Below are 19,015 nucleotides of genomic sequence, written 5' to 3'. Positions count from 1 at the left end.
TCTCCCCCCCTCCGTTCTCTCTCCGGGAGGGGGGGCCGCCGCTGATGTGACCATGGCTGTCCCGGCTCCGCTCATCCCCCCGAGCCAGCTGGTGCCCCCGCAGCCGCCCGTCTCCACCTCGGCCGCCTGCACCACCACCACCAGCACCGCCTCGGCCGCCTCGCCGCCCGCCGGCGCGCCTTCCTCCACCGCCGCCGCCGCAGCTGCAGCCGCCGCAGCAGCAGCAGCCGTGGCGGGGGGCGTCGTCGGCGTGGTCGCCGCCTCTCCCGCCCCGGGGTCCGGCGGGGTGCCGGGCAAGCCGGTCTACTCGACGCCGTCGCCGGTGGAGAACACGCCGCAGAACAACGAGTGCAAGATGGTGGACCTGCGGGGCGCCAAGGTGGCCTCCTTCACGGTGGAGGGCTGCGAGCTGATCTGCCTGCCGCAGGCCTTCGACCTCTTCCTCAAGCACCTGGTGGGCGGCCTCCACACCGTCTACACCAAGCTCAAGCGCCTGGAGATCACGCCCGTCGTCTGCAACGTCGAGCAGGTCCGCATCCTCCGCGGCTTGGGCGCCATCCAGCCCGGCGTCAACCGCTGCAAGCTCATCTCCCGCAAGGACTTCGAGACCCTCTACAACGACTGCACCAACGCCAGGTGAGGAGAGGCCCGCCGGACGGCCGGCCGAGGGAGGGAAGGGGGCCAGGCGCGCACGTCGGAACCCACCCACCTACCTACCTACCTACCTCCCCGCCGTCGGGCCAGACGCAGCGCGCCGCCCGGCCTCTTCTGGCGAGGCGCCTGGGGAGGGGGGGCAGAAACACGTGCTCCGCGACCCCCCCACAACAGATGGGGGAAAAACTTCTGGCGGCCTCCCCGGGGACTTTCAGCCCGAGCAGGCTCGCCGTCGGAGAGGTGCGCTTGGCGTGTCTCTCGACGCTTCTTTGGCTACCCTTTCCTCGGGTCCGTTCAGACGTGCCGCTTCCCAAGCGCGCAGGCCCGGTGCGCGGAACTGAAGGATGGTGGGGCACAGACGCGCTCCCCCAGGCACGCGCCTCGGTGACCTCGATCCAATCAGCTGGCGGTAGTAACCGGCTAGAGGAGGGAAAGCACTTTGCACGTGGGCAGGGGCACTCTTACCCTTCCTCTCAAGCCGAAATCTGAAAGGGCTGGGGAGATTAGGGAGCCTAGAACTTCTTCAGAACTTGGAACTCTTAACAGCGCTCCTCTTTCTTTTGACTATAACTTTCTTTTTTTAGTACAATGCAGCTCAAAGCCTTCCTCTCCTGTCTTTGCCTCTTTCTAAGATTAGGCCTGATGTGCAAGGAGCAAAGGAAGAGGAAGTGGGCTTGGATTAGCTCTTGGGGGGGGGATGACAGATATTCAGGCATGTTATAGATGTTTGGCTAGATCTGTAGGTCAATGTGTCTTTTGAGTAGCACCTGCTGGCAGGCCCTATGAATGCCAGGAGCACGTTTCCAAACACTTGTTTTTAGTATTCTTCTGTTTTGAGGTGAGTTACCGCTAAACTCTCTTCGGCCTGTGAGATGCAGTCGACAACGCTTTACGCCCTTTGATATGTGTGTCTTTAGACTGAGGATGGAATGGTTTTGAAGAATTGGCTCAGGAGGGGTGTGGGAGTCAGTCTGGACTTACCCATTCAGGATAGAGTTTAGCTCCTCTTGTGTGTCTAGGCGCAGTCTAGTGTGGGAAACTTTGAGCAAACTTTCCCCTTCTTTTCGAGAGAGCTAATTACCATCTTGTCACAGTGTCTTCCAATTCAGGTCCTCTCTTGATCACACACCGATCCTCAGACCCCCCCTTGGTGGCCAGAAAGGGAACCCCTTATTCCTACAAAGTGAGTTTGATTAACGCTAAGCTGTCCAGGAAAAAGCTGGAGAAGTGGACATAGAGTAAGCCGAGGCACTGAAGGAATAATTTACCTTGAGGCAGTTTTTAAATCGTGAATTTAAGTCACCAAGAGAAAAGGTGATATAAACCAAATATGTGTTCTAATTTGCATACTTTCTACGCAAACATACATATTAGTTGGTTGCTATAACAGTGAAGACCTATTTGTCTGTGGCTAATTTTTATCGTACCTAGATCCAGAACCTCTGGTCATTCTCTAGAAGGTATACCTGCTTAGAAACTGGGCATGAGTTGTGAAATTAATTGACTCTCTTTACCTGTGTAAGGACACTAAGCAAGCACACTTGCTTGAAGTCATATGTTGAATACTCTCCAGAAACAAAGCTGATGGGTGCTTGATGGTTTCTTCGTGGGATGGGAATTAAATATTTAGCCTGTTTGGTTGACACCCTAAATATTAATAATTTGCTCATCAACAAACCCAGTACACAGCCGTGATCTCAAAAAGTCACATTTTGCCCCTGGCTAAATTTTAACAGACAGACCTTAGACATTCACATGTTTCTTTATGCTTAGTTGTTTGTGTTTTATTTTTAAACCAGATTTTTTTTCCTAAATCAGGCTTTAAAACAAATATTTAGGGACAGGCACAACATAAATTAGACAACCAGTTGAGCTATTGCCCTATGCAATTCTTATTTAGCATCTCCCAAACAAATTTCAATTAAACCGTAGTAAGGAGAAACTTGGCTTTATGGTTCTGTTGTCTTTTAATAAAAAAGGAAAGTGCAAGCTGTTATGTTAGAATATAAGGCTGTTTGCTTGGGAATAAAACTTGCTGATGTTTACCATGAAGGGTAAACTGGCTTTGGTGGCACGTATTGGTCTTGTCTCTTTAGTTTTGGGTGTAAGCCTGGAGTCTTCAGTTAACTTTTGGATGTACATAAAATAAAACGGTACCAGATCCATTTTCATTAGATGCTCACGGAACAGACTTTTTTTTTTTGGAGCGGCAAGGCAACAAGACAGATCTGCTTTTCCTTTCGCTGATTAAAACTGACTCGAAGCCTTTCATAAGTCCTACGAATAGAAATCTGTCTGCATATTTCATAGCCCTTATTGTGGCAACTGCTGATGATCTGGAGTCAGCGCTGTTTGCAACCAGAAATGCTTGGCTAAGTTGAAGATCTTACAAGGGCGTTTTGTCAGGGAATCTGTGTGTTTGTGTGCACCACTGGTACCCCTGGTGTTTAACTTTTTGGACAGCCCAGAACCCTGACTTCATAGTTCTCTCTGCTAACTCTAATCCAGCATTTGAAAGTCAGGAGGATATAATGTGGGTGTAGAAGCTCTCATACTTGGCCAACTGGGGGTCAGTTGACAAGTGAAATCAGTTCAGGAAACTGGGGGAAAGGGTATAATGGAGTAGATTTGTCTGGATGGGATGTTGTGTATAGTAAGTGCATCTTGTTATAATGTGGTTAACTGTGGTGTCTAAACTTACATGTGAATGGTGTCATGCATGGTGGGACACCTGTGTTCCACACCTCTCCTACCCACCCATTTCCCAAGAAGGAAGGCGGCCAAAGTGATCCTGTGATACTCTCTGTTTGGCACGGGGTGGGGTGGGGTACTTGATAGAACAGGGCATTTACACTGTGGAACTAACAAGCCACTTCAGAATTGAAAGTTCAAGCTCAGTGGCATTTTGACCAATTTTAGGGATTAAAAAAACAACCCCTGATTAGTCAGAAACAAAAGAAGAATAGTGAACAGGTCTCTGGGGACCATTATTTTTCTGGTGTTAACTTCTTTCTAACATCTGTGTCTGAAAGCTTAGGCCAGTTTTGCCCAACTGTTATTTAAGCGGATTTTTCTCTTTCTGGTGCTGTGTAATCCTTACCCATTAACAATTTGAGGTTGCCTCAATTTAATTTTTTTCCCCCTGGGGGTTATTAAGATGCAGAAGTGCATGGGGAATTAACCCAAGAAGACTTTTGTTCACTCCGTCTTCTGATGATTTGGTTATGGCACTGTGTTCCTTTTCCCACAAAAGTGAGTTGGAATAGGAGAGGTGATTTTTTTTTAGAGAGAGAGGCAAGAGAGGCTGTTGAACTTCCCCTGTCTTTGGTTTGAGTTTGGGTACTGGGGATAAAGGGAGTTCAGTAAGACGAACTGAAGCACTGCGAGAGCAGTATCTGAATGTCAGTGTAACTGCAAAACCGTCTCAGACTTGCAGACCTGACATCATGGGTATACCAACAGAACTTTTTAAAAATACTGTTGAATAATTTATATGAGCCATTAAAAAAGAGAGAGAGAGAGTCTTTTCCTACGGGCTATATTCTCAGATTTATATAAACTTATAGCATGATTTTGGGAACATGAGGTAGCTTACTAACTTGCAGGTAGTGCTGGGTTCTTTCTATATCATAATCAAATTTATCAAAGGATTGATGTAGATAAATGTGAGTCTGATAAACTGTACATTCGAGGAACCAAGCAAAGAAGTTAGCGGGGGGGGGGAGAATCCTTCAGAGATAACATGTACAAGCAAAGGTTTTTAATAAGCTTCTGTCAGAGGGATTCCTCATGACTACATTTTTTTAAAATATTTGTTCCGGTTTTCAGTGATGAACAGTGCCGTTGTAATTAATTGTTATACCTGTCCAATAATGTACATTTCCACCCCATAAGCTAAATAAACCCATTTTGGAAATGGCATGTCTTTCTCATCACTGAATGTTTTACCTAAAATGTCCTTCTGTTAAAAAAATGACATTTTGTGGGTAAGATAAAATATTAATTTTGAAGTAGTAAGCGTCTTGTTATGTATATGTCTCCGTAAACTGACAACCCTGAAAAACAACAGGGTTTATTGTGTGTGTGTGTGTGTGGCATTGGTTGTGAGGGAGTTGATGAAGCTAACGATTCAGTCAAGGCTAATATACTGTTTAATCAAATGGCATTTCGAGAAAGCTATTAATTTGTTTTGAATAATAATCTAATTTGGTTCCCCTTGAATGTTTTGATTCATTAGTCATCAATTGCTATGAAGCACTTACAACAGCTTATCTATATAAAAATTGACATCTTTTTAAGAGGAGTGGTCGTGTAGCTCTATAGCTATAGAGTGCCTGATTTGCAGTACCTTATTTAAGCAAAGTGGTTTGTCTCACTGTACAGGTACCCCGTATGATGTAAGAATATATCTGAATATTAATAGGAACTGATTAGAGTATTTTTTTTAAATACCTGTGAGTTTGTATGGTGTGTTAAAGTCATTTTATAACTTCTTATAACATTGTCTAGGCTTTTGTGTGTTTGTTAGCTACCTTGAAGACGTGTAGGGTGGAAAAGCCGTTAACAAATATTCAAAATGAAAATAAATTAAAACCAGTCCTTTTAATAGACTGTGGCAAATGGCAGTACATCCCAGTTAAAAGTCTTTCTAGAATATCAGATAAGCATTTGTTTTTGCCCTCAAATTCTGAGTTTTGTGCCCTCCCAGGTTTAGACAATTGTATAAAATGTATATCCTCTAAATTGGTATACATTTTATCCAGACGGTTCTGTACCCAAAATGTGTACATGTCGGGTTTTCTCCCATGTAGCTTCCTGTCACCACTGTAACGTGCCTGAAGGGGATGAGACTGATTTAGTTCCCCCCCAATCCATAATGATGTATCCCCTTTTGTTTATGAAGCAATGGACAGTGGTCTGAAATCTCTTTGACGGATGCAGTGTCAAGCATCCAGATAATATTTGGGCGGTGTTGGCTGAGTGTGACTCCAAAGGTGCGGAAGAACCGATAATAAGATCAGTTGAAGAACCGTCAAGGAACAGAGTTGGAAAAAAAAAGATCTGTGGAATATACTAGAGGTTGGCAAAAATCAAATGGGCAGGTCAATCCGCAGCTCCTGTATGCCACAGCATTTGGGTTGAAGCCAGCTTCACAGCTCAGTCCTACTTGGAAGTTAGCCCCATCGAGATTGTACCCCCTACTAAATGTGTTTTGGGGCTATGGCCTTAGTTCCACTGATACCACTGGTCGTAAGGTCCTCCTGTTTTAAGTTCCTGAATCCGAAGTCTCTGATTTAATTAGCGTTGTGGAGGAGACTGCCTGTCAGCTTGCTTGAGTGATGGCCGAAACAAACCACAGCGTGCCACGCAGCTAAAACATGTTAGTTCTTTGAAAGCTAGGTTCACTGAATGGTTTCCAAACTCATGTGTTTTCTTGTCCTTGCTTTGGAGGTCTGCCACGAAAACGGTCTTCTTCCCCCTCCCCCCCCCCCCCCAACCATATTGCCTGGCATCACTTGTCTTTTGGATCAGGCACCATGTGGCTTGTCCCTCTAACCTTTTCCTGATCTTACAAGACGCTGTTCAATGAGAACACTGGCAGACAAAGTAAAAGTGAAGAATTGCTCCTGGCATTTGCAAGTTCTTCCAAGTATGAGAACTTCTTTGGTTTTTGTTGTACAGTGAATATCAGCAGGTTATAAAATAGGTCTCTTTCTTCCCAAAGCTTTGCTTCTCTTGCATTTTTTCCCTCTGTGAAGCAGAGATTTGGATGGCATTTTTTTTTTTACAAGGCACACTTCAGTGTATTCTTGTTGCTTTTTACTTTAAAATTTAAACCTCTCTGTGTACTAGTATCACACTCAAATGTATAGAATTTATGGAATACCTGTTTCTAGCCTGCAGCACAAATATTGACACGTAACTCAGAAACCGTCTGTGCATTTATATTTATGGATAGAAAGGCAATATTTAAAGGATAAGAATGACTGGAAAAGTGCTTTCTAAATTACAGCGTATGAACCTATTTCCTTCATCGTAATCACAGTTCTTTATCTTTATAGCACTTGTATTAGGTACTGTACATTTTTGCTAAGAAGTCATTATTTATTGGCGAAGAATACAATTTCAGAAAGTGAACACGATTATGAAGCATAGCAAACATTTAAGTTTCACATTGTATTTGATTTTGGGGAGCCCCCCCCCCCCCCCCGTATCTGTCCAATTTCCAATAATATATATGGCCATATTCATTGTTGGAGAGGGCCTCCGAATTCCTCCCTGACCCATTCATCTCACTAGTTTTAAGTCATACAGTTTATATCATCATTTTGATAGCAAGCTTAGCCATCTATACTGTTAATGATAACAGCAGCACACTGCTTATGCCAGTAGGTGCTTTACAGATACCATTGTGCTTTCTATATCTACTTCATATGATTTTAAACACAAATGTGTATATAGGGGAATATCCAGTGGCATAAACGTGTTTCCTTGTTATTATGTAATTTCGCACTTACACTTTATTCCTATAACTTTTCACATAAATCTGAGTCAACATCCTGCATTCTGGACATGATATCCGGTTCTTACTACCACATTTAAAAAGACTATCTTATTGCATGTATATTTATTGATAATTCTTAGCTGCAAAAATGGGTTGTAGTCAATTTTAAGCAATAGCAGGGCAATTTTCTCACTCTGTTTTTGTGGTCAGAAATGTTCCGCTTCGGCCGCAGCATCCGCTTTTGATTGTGAGGAATTAAAATACATAAATGCAGTGCACGGGGTTACTTGGAGTGATTTAAATGGTTGTGGTGCCTCTTCGGGTGTGAAGCCGAGGCGACCTAATGGTATGCCACACATTCTGGAACAGCTGACAACAACAAAAGTTTTTTCTCTCCCCACACCCCCCCACACCCACCCACCACTCTGTAATACTGCTCTTGTAAAAAGCTGGACAATTCTGAACTCTATAGTTTTGTTGTTCAAAATCTGTTGCATATGAGCAATGCGTGGTTTGTACCCTATGGAGAAAAAAATGGGAAAAATTACTTCATGATATACATCATTTAAGAATGGTTGTTCTTTCTCCCTAGAAATGTGATTGATTTGTAAAGTTAGCATTGCAGTATGTTCTAGCACATGAGTAGCTCTTTTAGGATGGCCTCCATACTGCCAGGGAGCTTTACCTTTGATGTGATATTTCTTATTGTGTGAAGACAGGCATGCAGTAAAGCCTGTTGTATGCAGTGCAACAGAAACAAGAACCAGTCAGTCAAGATGCCTCTCAAACATTCACAACTGTCAGTTTGAAGACACCACGTTGGTACAAATGGTACCACATTTCCATTGTTGGGAATCCATTGGTTATTTAAAACCATTACTGATGCCATCTCCTTTCATGGTTTAAGCCACACTTCCATACAAATCTCCTGTAAGTCCTCTTCACCCACAATCCCACCAATAATCTTTACATCTGCGTATTGGACCAGCACCAAAATGTAGACAATCCAAACACACATCCAGAGCAGATACTAGATTTCGTAAATACTTGTCTGCCTGACAGGAATTAGCTCAAAAGAAAACACATCTGTAGGTGTGAACCCCTTCCCCATTGTTGTAGGTATAAAAAATGAAGAGAAAAATGATGTAAGCCGCTTTGGGTCCACACTGGGTGAAAGGCAGGGTACAGATGAACTGGATATTATTATTATTATTAGTAGTAGTAGTAGATCTTGCCTGTAGTAGTAGTAGTAGTAATAAATCTTGCCTGTTAATTCATTAAAAAGTAATGGTCATGGATTTAGGACTCCCCCCAACATAAATAGCTTTGTGATGAATCTGTTTTATAGGTGGCTCCTAAGTACCAACCTGTCACTTTGGATTCTTAGATTTCCTCCTTCTGAAAAAGTTGCATTGGCGTAGATCGGTTCGTACTGGTCCCAGTCTTTGGTTTTCTGTGGACTTCATCTCGGTGCACAGTTCCACAGCTTCAGGTTCCAATGGAATTTATTTCCAAGAGGATAGATTTTAGTATTGTTGCAGTCCTGCGTGCTTTGCTTCACAAAACATTTACTTGGTAAATAGTTCGGAGCTATAAATTACGGCTTGATTGTAGCCAAAGGCACAATTGACAGCTTTCTTTTGAAGGCAAGGTTGTTGTTGTTGTTTTTTAAAAAGGAGAGAAAATTGTTTCTAATATCTTGGGTTTCAAGGAAGAAATCGTCCGCAGATCTAGAAGCAAATGCAATTTCCTATTGCACTGTACAGTGTTAGGAAGTTCAGTCTCCTTTAAATAAATGCGCTACTTCAGTCACAAAACCCATTTCCTCTTTTTTCTCCTGCCTTTAAATGATGATCCAGCTGAGCCATACTGATAGATCCTGACATTGTGTGTAGCACAACATGTGATTCGCCTTGAGTCAAGACTTCAGAGGCTAAAGTTTGCTTCGCACTTCTTAGGGCAGCTGTGCCTGAAATTAAAGCTTCTAAAAACCAGCACAATAATTTGACCTAACAGTTGAAGTCTCATTTTGCTTTATGACTTCTCTTCTCTTGTCCTTTTGGCCTTGGCTGGGATTATATTTGAGGTGAGTGTTCACAGCACCATGTCAAATAATGGGCTGGCAAAGAAAAGAAACCACAACTGCTGTGAACAGTTTACTCTCTGGCATGTCTGTTACTGTCTCGAATCCGGGCTTTCGGGTAACTTGTAGGCCTGAACCAACTGTACGTTTGTAAAGGACCAAGAACTCAAATTTTACACATTGGAACTGGTAGCTTTATTTAAGCCACACATTATTCAAAACCATGCTATTGATGTGTATATCCTATACAGCCTGCGAACAGCATACCTTAAGGAGCACATTCTCTCCTATGAACCTACCCGTATACTCCAGTCGTCTTTGGAGGCCTGCTGCCCCGGCCATCCGAAGTTAGATGGGTGGCAGACCAAGAAAAGGCCTCTCTCCCCAGGGAGAGAGAGGCTGTGGCTCGGTGGCAGAGCATCTGCTTGGCATGCAGAAGGTCCCAGGTTCAGTCCCTGCCATCTCCTGCTCAAAGGACCAGGCAGTAGGTGATGTGAAAGTTCTCTACCTGCAATGCTGGAAAGCCACTGCCAGTCTGAGTAGGCAATACTGATCTTGATGGACCCAGGGTCTGATTCAGTACAAGGCAGCTTCATGTGTTCATCTGCCTCCCTCTATTGGTGTCTTTTGCCAGCAGGTGAAAACCTTTTGTTTCATCTAGCATAACTCCCCGTAACGGTTTCTATTTGCTCAAATGTTTTAATGATTTTTACGTTTGCTGCTTTGTAGACCCTGATTGAGTAAAAAGGCGGCATAAAAATATCTTAAGTAATAATATCATAACGAGCGCTTGTTGGTATATTCTGTTGGTTTATAAGCGAGAGGATTTTTAAAATCCTGTTAAAGGGGATGACTTTACTATACCATAAAAAAATTGATGCCTGTTCATGTTACATTTTTAATATGTGGAGCATAGTTTTCAATACGGTACAGCTTTCCTAGTTCGGCCATTTCTTTTTTTAATTCAAGAGAGGTATATTTAAACTGCAGTTGCCTTTGAGATGTAGATTAAACAAAATTAATATCTTGCGGTTGCTCGATACTCAGCAACAGCTGCCAGTTCTGTTTGTGTCTGTCAAGAATTTTAGCAGAAGGTTATAATACCATTTAGAGGTGTGTGTTGCTAAACCCCCCCCCATTTCTATTATACTGGAATTAAATGGAAAAGGAGGTGCCTGAACTCTCAAGAGGGAAATGAAGTTTTCAGTCTGTATACTGACAACTCATGAACTTTTAAGCATTTTAAAAAAGAATTTTGTCGAAGGGCAGGGCTCTTTTTGTAGAAAAAGCCCAGCAGGAACTCATTAGCATAATAGGCCACACCCAACAGCAGAAATTCATTAGCATATTAGGTCACACCCCTGACAGCACAGCTCATTAGCATATTAGGCTGCACCCCCATGTTACCAGAGGTGTGGTTATCCAGCCACACCCACCTTTTGCTTCTTATTCTGTTGCCCTTGTTTGTTGTCAAAACCCAGAGCTTTTTTGGGAGCAGGAACTCCTTTGCATGTTAGGCCACACACCCCTAATGTAGCCAATCCCAATGAGTTTTTGCTGTTGGGTGTGGCCTATTATGCTAATGAGTTCCTGCTGGGCGTGGCCAACTTGGGAGCCAGCCGGAACTCCGTTCCTGTGCGTTCCTGCCCAAAAATAGCCCTGTCAAAGGGGTTCCAGAACTCTGTTCCAGCACGTTCCCCCAGAACAGAAGCCCTGCTGGAAATTAATATGCTGGGTTGCCTGGTATAGTGGGATATATTAGTGGCATAGTTGAAGGTCTTTAGAGCCTAGTATTGAAGGGAACATCATAAATAAATATTATCCTTGCCACATTATGGCCCCATTTGTATGTCACATCAAGTCAGAGCCAGCAGGGTATAGTGGTTAAAGTGTTGGATTATGATCCAGGTTCAAATCCCCACTCTGTCCTGGAGGTTTGCTGGGTAACCTCTGCTAGTCACACTTTCTCAGGCTAACCTACCTCGCAGGGTTGTTGTGAGGATAAAATAGAGGAGAATGGAGTAAGCTGCTTTGGGTCCGTGTTGGGGATCAAGGAGGGATATAAATAAAATAAATAATAAGTCAACATGCAGTCGTAAGCAGGTTTACACAGAATCCTAATGAATGGGGTTTACTTCCAGGAAAGATTTCCTAGGCTGGCACTGTGTATAGCAGGGTATAAACTTGGTTTGGAGCCTGGAGTGCATATGTAGCTTGCTCCTTCCTTCTCTTCTTGCGCAGACTGTGATGAAGGCAAGTTGATTTAAAGCTTACTTTGGTTCCCTTAGTGATATGTGTGCTGCCGTATGCAAGATGGGGTTTCAAATCTGGATTAAACTCTGGTTTAGAGTCCTGGTTTGTAAAGGGGAAAGTAACTCTGATTAAGCTGTGAGATATCATGGGAAAGTGCTTTAAACCAGAATTCCTTTATCATGCTCTGCATGAGAGGGGAGGGAGGAGATGGGTATAACATGTGTTATCCTGGTAGCAGGCTCATTTCGTACACGTTCGGATTAATTGTTGTCTTAATGTGATGTCTGAAGACAGCCTGTGTGTACTTCGCTCTTTGCAATCTCAAGAAAGGATTTTAACAACTTTCTATAGCCAGATAATGCCTTTTGCAGGTAATGCCTGTTGAAGGACCCCTGTGTGTTGTAAGAAGTCTTAGGGGCAAGCTTGTTTATTTATGTAAAACATTTATTCGCCAGCTTTTTTTAGAACGGAAGTCAAGGCAGCTTACAAAATAGTTGGGGGCAGGGGATCCTTTGGTTTATAGGCCCTCCCCCCATTTCAGGGTTATCAGAAAGTGGGGGGGGATGTCCTCTGGGTGCTCCATTATATTCTATGGAGACCGGTCCCCATAGCGTATAATGGAGAATTGATCCGTGGTATCTGTGGCTCTGAGGGGGATGTTTTTTGAGACAGAGGGACCAAATTTTCAGCATAGCATCTGGTGCCCCTCAAGTTTCATAAAGATTGGACCAGGGGGTCCAATTCTATGAGCACCAAAAGAAGGTGCCCCCATCCTCCATTATTTCCAACGGAGGCAAGGCATTTAAAAGGCATGCGGTCCCTTTAAATGTGACGGCCAGAACTCCCTTTGGAATTCAATCGTGCTTCTTCCCTCCCCTCACCTGGAGGCTCTTGGAAAATCCCCCACCAACCCTAAATGGTACCAGAGAGTGTGGCTTGGGTAGAGAATGAGTTGAGAGCAACCACTGTGTTAGAAGCACAAGCTCCTACCATGGAATCACAGGAATCTTCTGGATGTGGGGGGTGGACCTGGAAGTGAAATCACAGGATGTGACATCACAAAAGTGGCCCCACCCCAAAATCCCCAGGTATTTTCTGAGTTCGACCTGGCAACCCTAAGAACATAAGAAAAGCCAGTGTTGGATCAGGCCAATGGCCCATCCAGTCCAACACTTCTGTGTCACACAGTGGCTGAAAATCCCTGGCACCATCAGGAGGTCCACCAATGGGGCCAGGGCACTAGAAGCCCTTCCGCTGTTGCCCCCCCTATGCACCAAGAATACAGAGCATCACTGGCCCCAGACTGAGAGTTCCTATCTATACCTTGTGGCTAATAGCCACTGATGGACCTCTGCTCCATATGTTTATCCAATTTCCTCTTGAAGCCGGTCGTGCTTGTAGCCACCACCACCTCCTGTGGCAGTGAATTCCATGTGTTAATCACTGTTTGGGTGAAGAAGTACTTCCTTTTATCCGTTTTAACCCGACTGCTCAGCGATTTCATTGTGTGCCCACAAGTTCTTGTACTGTGAGAAAGAGAGAAAAGTACTTCTTTCTCTACCTGCTCTGTCCCATGCATAATCTTGTAAACCTCTATCATGTCACCCCCTCAGCCGTCATTTCTCCAAGAAACCCTAGACAAAATACAGAAAATAAAATAAATCACAGTTCAGCTCTGCTAGGCTGCAATCATACGCACAATTAGACCTGACATACGTGAGAATGCCGGGTGGATTTAAAGGGCACAGTCAGACAACAACATCTGGGAACTGCCTCGCAGCCATTGGCAACCCGTTCTGCTCCGCTGCAGAAGTGGAGTTAAAAGACACTGGGGGAAATCTGGTAGTTAATGGGTTGCGATGGGCCACGGACGGACTTTCCAGTGTCTGATCGCTCCCGCACGCTCTCATGGTGTCGGTATGGTCTGATCAGGCCATCCCGACTCCATGCCGTTCCCCGCCCCCCTTTGCAGTATACACATCATTGCAAACTCCATAGGGAGCCCTTGGTGCAGAGGTGCGATCCATCGATCCCTTGGTTAAGCGCATGGGCACCAGATGGGCCCGCCAAAGAAAGCCACCAAAATGGAAAGACCTATCCCTGGCTGCCAGGATGGAAGTACCGACCCCGAAGACCGCCGGAAGAAGAAGAAGGAGCCGAGCCGGAGAACAGCAGCCCCACCACCTGGGTGCCGGTAGGCAGCCCTGCCCCTGTACCATGTGGCCATAGATAGGGAAAAAGTAGACTTAGACTTCTATGTAAACCGCCCAGAGACCCTTCGGGGTCAGGGCAGTATATAAGATGAATGTATAAATAAATAAATAAATATGGGGGGAAAGGCACCAAAAAAGAGACTCCCCCACAGTTGCATCTGATCACACACTGACGGACTACGCCCACAGCTTCAAAAGGGAGGTGTAATCGTGCAACTGCGGGTCAAATCCCTCTGGAGGAAACAGCCTCGCTTCCCCCTGTTTTTTTCTGGCGCGTGTGACTGCAACGCTAATTAACTTACCCCGGATGTGATCTGTCTTCAACTGTCCATCTGTCCCTCTTCAACTGCCTCCTAAAGTTGGACATTGAGGGGGCCATGTGCACCTGCCCAGGAAGGTTGTTCCATAATTGTGGGGCTGCCACTGAAAGGGCTCTCTCGTGTACCTACCAAATGAGCTTTTTTGATCGATGGGACAGTCAGGAGGGCCTTTCCCTGTGACCTTAATTCCCGGGAAGGAACATCTGGGAGAAGACAGTTCTGTAGGTTACCTGGTCCCAAGCCATGTAGGGCTTTGAAAGTCAAAGCCAACACCTTGAATTGGGCTCAGGAGCGGATCAGTTGTCGTTGTTCAGTCGCACAGTTGAGTCCGACTCTTCGCGACCCCATGGACCAGATCCCGCCAGGCCCTCCTGTCTTCTGCCGTCCTCTGAAGTTTGCTCAATTCCGTGTCTGTTGCCTCGATAACACTGTCTAACCATCTCATCCTTTGCCATCCCCGTCTTCTTTGACCTTCAGTCTTTCCCAGCATCGGGGTCTTCTCCAGTGAGTGCTCCCTTCTCATTGGGTGGCCAAAGTATTTGAGCTTCAGTTTCATTATCTGGCCTTCCAGGCAACAGTCAGGGTTGATTTCTTTGAGGATTGACTTCTTGCAGTCCAAGGGACTCTCAAGAGTCTTCTCCAGCACCATAGATCAAAAGAATCTATTCTTTGGCGCTCGGATCAGTAGCCGGTGTGATTGCTGTAGTATCGGGGTCCTGTGCTTCTGACCAGCAGTCTAGCTCCAAACACTCGTCCGGGGTAGTGCCAAGTCGAGTACACAGTCAGTTCACATGGAGTACTGTCCAGTCCCTTGCCGTTGCCTGACATGAAATGAGAGTACACTCTGGAGTACACAGACCCCCCCCTACAGCTGTGTGTTGCATGGGAACATCTGTAGCGGTGGAAAAGTTTGTCCATCACTATTCATTGTCATACTGGAAATATCCCGATAACATTCCAAGGAACCTAAACTTCCCCCAAAACGTGGTTTGAAAGTCACACTGCCTTAGTAAGTGGGGTCTCCTCAGGGGCGATAGAGTTAAACCTTGCTCATTGTCGTCTGTGGTTAAAATGTGATTAAAATATGGAAATTGCTTTCAGAGGATGTAAGTGATGGCTACAAGAATAAACAGCTTTAAAAGGGGGTTAGATTCATGGAGGATAGTCTATCAATGGCTACTAGCCCTGGTGACTGAGGAGAACCTCCACATTCAGAGGCACAAATCCTCTGATTCTCATAGCCAGGAGGCAACCTCGGGGGAAGGCCTTGGCCTCTCTGCCCTGTTGTTGGCTGTCCAGAGGAACTGTTTGGCCTCTGTGTGAGGCAGGAGGCTGGACTAGAGGGATCATGGTTCTGATCCAGCAGGGCTCTTATGTTCAAAAACGATGGAAGAGAGATCACAGAGATCAGTGGTGGTTTGACTTTCTTGTCACAGAGCAAGGTGTTGTGTGCATAGGTGAGTGATGGAAAATATACTCTGTCTGGAATCTGGATGAAGCTCAGACTAGTTCTTGGGTACTCAGAGCAGTCTGTAATGCTTTTCTGTTCCTCTCATGGTGTTGACTTATGTTTGACTTATGTTTGAAATATCAGCAGTGGTGTGCTTAGGCCATCTGCCTGAAATAAGCTTGCTTTATAAATATCAAAGAGTTGTTTCCTCCCCCCCCCCCCTCTGGTGACAGAAATGGATATTCTGAAAATGCGCGTAGGGTCTGTCGACACATTGCAAAGTCCCCATGTTTGTTGGGGATCAACACAAGGACTTTGTCTCACATGGGCAATTGGAGTTTTGGGTCTCCCAGACCCACACTGGCTTTTGTCTGTTTGCAACCACACCACACAAAGAGGAGTGGCTGTCGCTTCCTCACTGTTGTTTTCACATCCTCAAGCTGTCTGATGGCGCCACAGTTGGCTCCATTGTGTGTATACATGTCAGTACGGTGGCTCAAGTGGTTGAGACGCTGAACTGCGGGCTGTGGAAGGTCGGTAGTTCAGCAGTTCGAGGCCCGGGTGCCGCATGACGGAGTGAGCTCCCGTCTCTAGTTCCAGCTCCTGGCATCCTAGAAGTTCGAAAGCAAGACATTGCAAGTAGATGTGGGAAGGTAACAGCGTTCCGTGCGCCTTGGTGTTTAGTCATGCCGGCCACATGACCACGGAAACGTCTTCGGACAGCGCTGGCTCTTCGGCTTTGAAACGGAGATGAGCACCGCAACCCTAGAGTCAGACTTGACTGGCTTTTGAGCTAGGGAACCTTTACCTTTACTTTTTACGGAGATTTTTACAATGGAGCCAGTAGCAGTTCCATGGGATGGTTCGTGGATGTGAAAATAGTGTGTGTGTGGGGTAGGGCAGGTTAAATCTTCTCTCTGCCTACTTTGGTTGCAAGCCTGAAAGAGCTTGTGTGAGTCTGGAAGGTACAGAACTCCCATTGCACGTGTGATACAAAGTCCTCGGGTTGTTCCCCAACAAACACGAGGACTTTGGAACACGTAGATTGGGCCTCAGCTAAGCATCGTTAAAAATGTGTCATCTGCCTTGTCGTGGCGAGGGGGCTTGCGCAGTTCAATGAAGCTGTGGGCTATGCCGTGAAGGGCCACCCAAGACGGACAGGCCACAGCAGAGAACTCAGACCAAGCGTGATCCACCTGGAGAAGGAAATGGCAACCCACTCCAGTATTTTTGCCAAGAAAACCCCATGGACAGTATCAAAAGGCTAAAAGATATGACGCCGGAAGATGAGCCCCTCAGGTCGGAAGGTGTCCAATATGCTACTGAGGAAGAGCAGAGGACAAGTACAAGTAACCCCAGAAAGAGTGAAGCGGCTGGGCCAAAGCCGAAAGGACGCTCAGTTGTGGATGTGTCTGATGGTGAAAGGAAAGTCCAATGCTGCAAAGAACAATACTACATAGGAACCTGGAATGTAAGATCTATGAATCAAGGTAAGCTTGACGTGGTCAAAAATGAGATGGCAAGACTGAACATCGATATCCTAGGAATCAGTGAACTAAAGTGGACAGGAATGGGCGAATTTAACTCAGAAGACCATTATATCTACTACTGTGGCCAGGAATCTCGTAGAAAAAATGGTGTGGCCTTTATAGTCAACAAGAGAGTGCAAAAGGCAGTACTGGGATACAATCTCAAAAATGACAGAATGATTTCTGTCCGATTCCAAGGCAAACCATTCAACATCACAGTAATCCAAGTCTATGCCCCAACCACTGATGCAGAAGAGGCTGAAGTGGACCGGTTCTATGAAGACCTACAACACCTCCTAGAACTAACACCAAAAAATGATGTCCTCATCATCATAGGGGACTGGAATGCTAAAGTAGGAAGTCAAAAGGTAACTGGAATAACAGACAAGTTTGGCCTTGGAAAGCAAAATGAAGCAGGGCAAAGGTTAACAGAGTTTTGTCAAGAGAACACACTGGTCATAGCGAACACCCTTTTCCAACAACCTAAGAGGCGACTCTACACATGGACATCACCAGATGGGCAACACCGAAATCAGATTGACTATATAATTTGCAGTCAAAGATGGAGAAGCTCTATCCAGTCAGTAAAAACAAGACCTGGAGCTGACTGTGGTTCAGATCATGAGCTACTCATTGCAAAATTCAGACTTAAACTGAAGAAAATTGGGAAAACCACGAGGCCATTCAGGTTTGACCTAGATCGCATCCCTGATGAATATACAGTAGAGGTGAAGAATAGATTCAAGGGTCTGGATTTGATAGATAGAGTGCCTGAAGAACTATGGACAGAGGTTCGTGACATCGTACAGGAGGCAGCAATCACCACCATCCCAAAGAAAAAGAAATGTAAGAAAGCAAAGTGGCTTTCTGATGAGGCTTTACAAATAGCAGAGGAAAGAAGGAAAGCGAAAGGCAAAGGCGAAAAGGAAAGATTTACCCAACTGAACGCAGATTTCCAGAGAACAGCAAGGAGAGATAAGGAGGCCTTCCTGAATGAACAGTGCAAAGTAATAGAAGAAAACAATAGAATGGGAAGGACTAGAGATCTCTTCAAGAAAATTGGAGAAATCAAGGGAGCGTTCCATGCAAAGCTGGCCATGATAAAGGACAAAAACGGTAGGGACCTAACAGAAGCAGAAGAGATTAGGAAAAGATGGCAAGAATACACAGAAGAACTATACAAGAAAGACCTCGATGTCCTTGACAACCACGACGGTATAATCACTGACCTCGAGCCAGACATCCTGGAATGTGAAGTTAAATGGGCCTTAGAAAGCATTGCTAACAACAAAGCTAGTGGAGGTGATGGTATTCCAGCTGAGCTATTCAAAGTCTTAGAAGATGATGCTGTTAAAGTGCTGCACTCCATTTGCCAGCAAATTTGGATAACGCAACAGTGGCCACAGGATTGGAAAAGGTCAGTATACATTCCAATCCCAAAGAAGGGCAATGCCAAGGAATGTTCAAACTATCGCACAATTGCACTCATATCACACGCTAGCAAGGTCATGCTCAAGATCCTACAAGCTAGGCTTCAACAGTACGTGGATAGAGAACTACCAGAAGTACAAGCTGGGTTTCGAAGAGGTAGAGGAACTAGAGATCAAATTGCCAACATTCGCTGGATTATGGAGAAAGCAAGAGAGTACCAGAAAAATATCTACTTCTGCTTCATTGACTATGCTAAAGCTTTTGACTGTGTGGATCACAACAAACTATGGCAGGTCCTTAAAGAGATGGGAGGACCAGACCACCTTACATGTCTCTTGAGAAACCTGTATAAGGGCCAAGAAGCGACAGTTAGAACCGGATATGGAACAACTGATTGGTTCAGCATAGGAAAAGGAGTACGACAAGGATGTATATTGTCGCCTTGCTTATTTAATATATATGCAGAGTACATCATGCGAAATGCTGGCCTGGATGAATCACAAGCGGGAATTAAGATTGCTGGGGAAAAGATCAACAACCTCAGATATGCAGATGATACCACTCTAATGGCTGAAAG

General features: G+C 45.1%; 1 protein-coding gene across 1 annotated transcript in view; it reads left to right on the top strand.

Moving 5' to 3' along the window:
- Nucleotides 1-52: 52 nt before the first annotated feature.
- The window catches only part of DACH1 (dachshund family transcription factor 1), a 543,478-nt gene continuing 524,515 nt past the window's right edge, over nt 53-19,015 (top strand). Inside the window, exon 1 of the mRNA XM_015426898.1 lies at nt 53-636. Within this exon, the coding sequence (XP_015282384.1) occupies nt 53-636 (584 nt within the window). The remainder of the gene's footprint in view (nt 637-19,015) is intronic.

The sequence above is a fragment of the Gekko japonicus genome, unplaced genomic scaffold, assembly GCF_001447785.1.
Source record: "Gekko japonicus isolate JY-2015 unplaced genomic scaffold, Gekko_japonicus_V1.1 scaffold104, whole genome shotgun sequence".
Taxonomy (NCBI): Eukaryota; Metazoa; Chordata; class Lepidosauria; order Squamata; family Gekkonidae; genus Gekko; species Gekko japonicus.
This window is presented reverse-complemented; position numbering and strand designations above follow the sequence as displayed.